This window comes from Manis pentadactyla, chromosome 3 (assembly GCF_030020395.1).
Source record: "Manis pentadactyla isolate mManPen7 chromosome 3, mManPen7.hap1, whole genome shotgun sequence".
Classification (NCBI taxonomy): domain Eukaryota; kingdom Metazoa; phylum Chordata; class Mammalia; order Pholidota; family Manidae; genus Manis; species Manis pentadactyla.
This window is the reverse complement of record NC_080021.1, coordinates 45,893,729-45,901,571: the sequence shown is the minus strand read 5'-3', so window position 1 is coordinate 45,901,571 and position 7,843 is coordinate 45,893,729. Positions and strand designations below refer to the sequence as shown.

The 7,843-nt window shown below is 35.3% G+C and overlaps 1 protein-coding gene across 3 annotated transcripts in view; it reads right to left on the bottom strand.

The window, feature by feature from the left end:
• Window positions 1–2,021: 2,021 nt before the first annotated feature.
• Window positions 2,022–7,843, bottom strand: part of RAD54B (RAD54 homolog B) — a 107,977-nt gene continuing 102,155 nt past the window's right edge. For all 3 annotated transcript variants that reach the window (XM_036933194.2, XM_057497893.1, XM_057497892.1), the window contains exons 13-15: window positions 7,181–7,247; window positions 6,787–6,987; window positions 2,022–2,450 (exon numbers count right to left, since the gene is read on the bottom strand). In XM_036933194.2, the coding sequence (XP_036789089.2) occupies window positions 2,233–2,450; window positions 6,787–6,987; window positions 7,181–7,247 (486 nt within the window). In that variant the 3' untranslated portion in view covers window positions 2,022–2,232. The remainder of the gene's footprint in view (window positions 2,451–6,786; window positions 6,988–7,180; window positions 7,248–7,843) is intronic.

Here is a 7,843-nt window from a genome sequence, read left to right as displayed (position 1 = left end):
CCTTCTGTCTGAACATTTTCCCAAGACAATGTCATGGTTCTCAGTCCATCACTTTTTTCAGGTCTCTGCATAAATCCGTCCTATATAAACAGCATAGCCCATCCCCATTCCCACTCTTCAGTATCTCCCTCTTTCTGCTTATTTGTCTTCAGAGCAGTTATCATGTGCCACTTTACACATGCATATGGTTCTCCAGTATGCTAGAATGAAAACGCCATAAGGACAGAAACTTTGCCTATTGTATTCATGGTTGTATGCACAACCTTGAGGGCAAAGTCTGCCATGTATTGGGTAATCAATAAAAGATATTTATGGGATGACAAATGAACTTAATCATTTAATCAAAATTAAGGAAGGCAGGAGTTTAAGAAGTGTTCACCAATACCTGCTGTGGACAGAAATTGAGATAAAGACTGAGAAGTGTTCATTGACATTTGTTATTGAGGGAGTCACTGGGATAGAGGCCTTGCACACTGGGAGGAGGCCAACAGCTTTGCAAGTGACCAAGAAGTGGGAAAGGGAAACATTAAAGAGAACTTTCTTCTGAAAATGGGTAATGGTGATGGCTGCACACTTGGAACATACAAGTGGCAATTCTTTTTGGCACAGTCTGTATTTTAAATGTAGTATAAAGCAAAACTTACACTTGTTCCTATACTTCATATTATCAACTCATTACATTAAATGATTATTTTGCCAAGAAGTATTTACAATTGGAAGCCATCGATTATAATCATTAAAATGCTTTTCCTCAGTTACCCTATGGATAGGGTCTTAGGTCAGGTTCCTTGGAAAACTGATGAGGCAGATTTACATGCAAGGAGTTTATTGGGAAGTGCTCTTAAGAACATTTGTAAGGGAGAGAGGGAAGCAGAGCTGGACAGAGAAGCTGAACCGCAAAGAAACAACAAAGGCCTCCAGTGAGGAGCTCTGGAGCTGGAACCGTACTTGAACTGAGGTCCTTCCTACCAGGCACTAACAGATCACAGGTCGCCAGCCGCCCTGGGGAAGAAGCGTTAACCTTGGGTGAGGCAGCTCCTTTCAGCTCAGGGCTGCTCTTAAGGAGGGATGGCTGAGTGGTCTCAGGCAGCTGCGGAAAGCAGCACACAGGTCTTGAGGGGGCGACTGCGAGGCACACTAGCAACAGCTACAGTTAGGATGGACAATAAAGTTGCTAGCCTCTCATCTTTGTATTTTTCTAAGGATTTTACACCTGGGAATAATGTGATACAAAATAGATATTGAATGAAGTTTTATAGGTAAAGCCTCAAATCTGGGGCCTCTAGATAGGGCCAAGAACACCATTTTTGCTTAATATTCATTGACATTCCTCACGGATAAACTTGGTCCCAAACTGCCTGTTCAACTATATGAAACTACAAACCAAAATAGCTCTGATTTGATGATACGTACTTGAGCCTATTCAACACCTTATGGCATTATCAGTCTAAAAGAAATTTTCCTAAATGGGAGCACAAGCTGATTACAGAAGCCCCAGTTGGAGACTGTGTAACACCCTTCTCTTTGCAGACTTCAGTCTTCTAAAGTTTGCTTTGTGAATTAAAACTCTTTTTAATGTCAAAAATTACTGCAGACAGCCCTCAACGTGATGGTAGTAGTACCCTTCTTTATTCGCTGTACAATGTTTGGTGGATGTGGATTTGTAAACTGCATGTCAGTCTCCAGTGAGTCTGAGGTCTCAGACTAGTAACTAATGCTCTGAAGTATCCCATAATCCTTCATCTCCTGCCCCACCCACTGACCATTCTCACTCACACCGCCTTGCAACAGCTCTTACATCCAGCATCTTCAGCACTGGCAATCCTAGTCTCTGATTCTCTCTCTCTCGAGCTATAGTTAAACAGATCAAAATTTTCAATTATCTCATATATCTATGTCTAATTTTATAAATGATTAGATTTCTCAAAGAGACTAGGTACTTCACCTTTTATCATTCCTTATGAAAATTCCTTAGTGGGTAATTAATAAATGTGCATAATTATGGAATCATTGATAAACAATTACATGATAATAAAAGTATGTCTTTAATGTTTCAATATTTGAGAACATATACAAAAAAATTAAACTCAATTTGATTATATATCAAAACTATGAGATATCTGCAACAAAATATAGTTGTAATTCAAATCTATATGTTTTCAAACCTACAATTAATTACTATATTAACTTGTTTAAGGGGGAAGGCAGGGAATGTTATGAAGTCATCTTCCATTACATAGTAGTAGTTTCATTGGTTATATTCTGAAAAAAGAATGACACATTTTCACTTATTCTTTCAAGAAGAGGATCTGTAAGATTTAAATGATCTCCAGAAAAATGTTTCCATTGCTTCAGCTGTGACATGGAGAGAGGTTTCAGAGAGTTAGACTTCTGGTGATGTGGACCAAGCTGACAATTTCTAGAGGCAGGGAATTTTTCCAATGAATCACCTGAAATAAGTAAAACAATAAGAAAGTCCTTAGGCCAATCAATATCCTACAAAATACAATACTCTTTTATTTTATGATATAATAAGTTTATGTGATTTATCACATTATAGTCTCTGACTTTACTGTCCATATTGTCTAGTGGGAGAGATATACACTTAACATAATCATCCAAAGAGATATATTGGAGGTCCATAATCCCTTATTTAAAAATCTTTGGGGTTAGATATGTTCCAAATTCAGAATATATCTGGAACAATCTTGGATGACACCCCATAATCAAACTCAATATATTCTGCAGCAAGTCATATGAAATGGGTTGGACTATTGATAAATGCACATCAATTTAGGTAAGCTATTTGCCACCAAGTAAGTTTGTTGCATATTTATGAAAAAAAAAAAACAACTTTTGGTCCTTTGAGCTTCCTAGATTTCAAAATTGAAATTAAGGGACTGCAGAGCTGTATTACGGAAGTAAGGGTATGAAGTTAAGACATCAGGGACTGTGAGCACATATAACCAGAAAAGCTGATGCTTTAATGATCATTAAGACCTGAAAAATGAGAAGCAAGAACTAGATAGAGCAGGGAGGTAAAGCATTCCAGGGTAAACAAAGGCTATGAAAGGGAAGGGACAGTTGGCACGGTTGAGAAACTGACAGGAGCCCAGTACAATTTTAGAGCCTAGGGAGCAAAAACAAAGTGGCGGTAACAAGAGAAGGTGAGTAGCGCACACACCCAAGGGCTGGATTATGCAAAATACTGTAAGCACATCATCAATGGAGAGGCTAGTGGTTATTTACCAAATCCATTTCTCTTTCCAGCACAACACTAAGCCACATTTCCCAGCTGCCCTTACAGTTAGAAGCAACCGCTGAGTCCGGCCTATGGAGTATGGGTATAAGTGATCTACATCACTTCCAGGTCTGGCCTATAACGATACCCCCCATCACAATATTTTCTACTTTGTCTCTTCTCTCACCTGCTGGCTGGCAGGCAGGAGTCTCAGCAGAGAACTGTAAGGCCCAAGGGAATGGTAGAGCCCAAAGTGGAAGGAGCCCGGATCACTAACTATATCACCTTAAAGAAGGCTGTCATGATGCTCCTACTATGTGACCTGTCTCACGAAGTAAGAAATATAGTTCTATTGTGACAGGCCACTATACCTTTTGAGCTTCTTGTTACAGCACTTACCCTACCCTAATTAACTTGCCACTTTGAAGATGTTATTCTTTATCCTAAAAGGAATGGGAGCTATTAAAAGTTTTACTTTTTTAACTTTTTAATTATGAGAAGTTTCAAATTTATATACAATTTGACAAGATAGAGATAAAGAACCTACAGGTTTATATCCTCCACCTTCCATAACTACCAACCAAAAGACAATCTTATTTTATTTAGATCCCACTTTCTCCATTTCATTATTATGAAATAAATATATAGCAAATCATTTCACATGTAATTATTTCATACTACACATCTAAAAGATAAAGATTTTTAAAATTTTATCACCTAAAAAAGTTGTCTTTCCTTAATATCATCAAAATCCTGTCAATGTTCAAAACACTGAGGTTTTAAGAAAAGAGAGGATTCTCATATTGCTTTGAGAATCTAGAAGACTGGTAAAATAATACTTTCAAAGTACTGACCAAAAAAAAAAAGAAAGAAAAAAATGAACTAGAATAATACAGCTAGCAAAGAACCTTTGAGAGAGAGAAACAACAAATACACTTTGAAATATCAAAGATTGAAAGGGTCGACCAAAAAGACAGTACAAGTAAATCAAAATATGTCAGTAACTGTAATGAAGGTAAACATACTAAATGATCTAGTTTAAAAGAGAACATCAAACTGCAAGTAAGAAATCCAGCTTTACACTATTAAAAAGAGAGACACTTAACATAAGGACACAGACATATTTAAAACAAAAGAATGGGAAAAAATACACCAGACAAATACTAACTCTAAGAAAGCTGGTATAATACAGTAAGACAAATGAAAGCAAAAGACATAAGGGATAAAGAAATCACCACATTATAATAAAATAAACCATAATGAAAAAAGTCACAAATAAGATAAAAACTATATAAAGCAAAAATTAATGGAATAACAAGAAACTTTGATAAATTCACTGTCATACTACAAGATTTTAACATATGTCTTTCAATTACAGATATATTGGACAATAAATTAGGTTATTCATAGAAAAACTGGCTAATGATATAAACAGATGGTACATATAAGGGAAATACGGTTCTTAAATACAGGAAAATATCCTCAACTTCTTACATAATAAGAGGAAAGCAAATTAAAACCAATACATTATTTTTTCACTATTGGATTAGCAAAAACCCAAACACTTGATAATGCACTAAATTGGCAAAGCTGTGGGGAAATAGCCATTTTAGAATATTGTTGGTGGGGTGTAAATGATGAAACCCCCAGTGGAGGGCATTTTGGCAATGTTTATTAAACTTACACCCCAATTCTCTGACCCAAGAACACTAATAATTTATCTCATAGATATATTTGACCATATGGAAAAAGATGTACAAATAAAGATATATACTGACTACAAAGACCTAATCATATATCTTTGGGAACAGGTAAGTAAATTATAGTACATCCATACAATGAAGGATTATATAGCTGAGGGAAAAAAAGAATGAGAAAATTTTCCGTAAGGATATGGAAAAAATATCAAGACCTAGTATTAAGTGAAAAAGGTACAGAACTATACATATACTAGACGACTCTTTATTGGGGGGAAAATTGGACAAGAAAATATATTCAGAGTTCCTTGCATGTGCATAAAACTGTATCTAGAAGTATATATAAAAAACTAATAATGGTGGTTTCTTATGGGGTAGATGGGCTAGAAAAAAGGCAGATAAGGGTAGTGTGGGAAGAAGAGTTTTCATCATATACATTTTATTTTTTAAATAGTTGAGCCATGTATATATATTACCAATTTAGAAGTTAAAATAGTAGCTTTTTCTTCAAATTATAAAATAGTCACAGGGATGGAAGTACAGCATAGGGGATATAGGCAATAATATTGTAATTTCTCTGTTCGTTGAGAAAAGATAACTACACCTATTGTGGTGGGCACTTAGTAACATACATTAATTGTTGAGTCATTATGTTGTACATCTGAAACCAACAGAATATTGTATATCAACTATATTTCAATAAAAAATTAAAATTTTTAAATTAGAAAACAGTCTATTTTAAAATCTGTAAAATAAGAAAAAATTGATTTGGTAACAAATTTTGACTAATGGCAGAACTCTAAGTAGTGAAGAGAATACACATGTTTTAATGCATAAAAGAAACATTGACAAAGTGACCACATACCAGGCCCCATGTAGACTATATTTCTGACTGCAGTGCAGTAGTCAGAATTCAATTAACAAAAACTAAAATAAATTTTAAAACATACTTTTAAATAACTCATGAGTCAAAGAGGAAATCATAATGGGAAATACAAAATATTTAGAACTGAATAAAAAGACTCCAAATCATAATTATAAGACTCAGAGGGAAATTCACAGCCTTAAATACCCATTTTAGAAAAGAAGACTGAAAATCCTTAAGGTAAGCATTCAAATGGAAAAATAAGAAAAAGAGCAGTAAATATAAGGAAATATTAAAAGAAGAAAAACAAGAGCAGAAATTATTAAAGCAGAAAAAACATACCATAGGGAATCAAATGTTGATTTATATAAAATATAATTCTTCTATGTCAGTCTTGTATGGTCTAACTTCTCACAGCTACTCAATATAATTGATAAAGTGACTTCCAACTGTTAGACATTGCTTGCTCAAGTCCTATTCCTGATCTAGTTCCTATATGAATGGTGCTAATTCTGGAGGGTTGACATTTTCCGCTTCTCTTAAGCAGCACTAACAGTTCATCAAGTACTAAGAATCACAGTGGCCTGTGCTGACTATTTCAGAAAGTATGACCCCCATTATGAATAAGTTCTACACAAAATACACAAACAGGATTATTCTGTCAAGTGTATGTTTTTTGTGAAATAGACATAAGGATTAAAAACATTTTTCTAATTCTGAAGCCATTATACCACGATTTGGAAGATTTTGCTACATAAGTTAAATTTTTCACGACTCAGAAAAAAGCTAACTGGAGAGAACTAACAAGGTTCCAATTAACATTTTCTTAAAACTCATCTGGCAGTTGCCTAAGACCTGACGAAAAAAGAAAACTAACAAATGCAAAGAGTAAATATTTTAGCTGTTCTGTACTTAAATATTTTCAACTGCTAAAAAGAGACAAATTAAGTTTACCATCACAACAGAATTAAAATATCACTAACCTGAATGATCATGTTCTCCTGTACATTCACAGTCAAGCAGGTCATGAGTAATGCATTGTGAACTCTCATGTAGTGTGAACAAATTTCTAAGTTCCTCTACTGAAAACTGGATATGTTCAGATGTCTTGGTTAGGTCCACAACTGCCCCAGAGAGACTTTGCTTACTGATCTGCCTTTGATAGATTTTTTCTTCTATTGTACCTGAAGAGAAAACATGCATTATATTTCTTTCAAATCTGTTTGTCTATTATTTTTGTAAGGTAAAAATGTTTATTAGCATACTGGTTAACAAGATAATAATAGTCCTGGTATTGAAGCACAGATAAACCAAAAAACATTCTTTAATTACTGAAAAGGAATATATTTTTTGTCACACTGAATGAAGGGTTATTACCTGTGGTTAGAAGTCTGTATATATGCACGGGATGTTTCTGACCATCTCTCCAGACTCTAGACATTGCCTTTAGAAAATAAAAGAGAATTCTAAGATGACAGTAGTAGACACCAATAGCCCTGTCAGAGAAGCAATTCTGCATTAATACATTTAAGAAAAAAATTCTAGATTTTATTTATAGCTTCAAAAGACAAAGCCCAGGCATACCCAAACATTCTCCACTTCACATTTTTCTCCTGGGATAAAGACAAAGATGGATGAACACTCTCTGTGGCACTGTAAAGTAATTGCGGGGGTGCCACACAACAGTGACAGGGCCTACCTACATCAAAGGGAGGGACAGCAGGTTTGCACAGCAAGAATGCAAAGAACTAAGTATAGCATGGGCATGGAGGTTTTATTCCCAGTCCAAGTAGCTTATGATTCACCCCTAAGGATACCTGTAATCAGCTCAGGCTCTAGGTAGATCCTATGGTGTTGGGATTTGTCAATGACACTGCACAGTAAGAGATTGAAGTTCAAATACTACAGGTTCCAAAGTAAAGTCTGGCTTTCAACCAGCTCCTTGGAGATAAACTCTCAGCCCTTGGAATATCCTGCCTGATAAGAGCATCTTTATCCCAATTTAGCTGGGGCCTTGGGCCACATCAGGTAGTTCATATT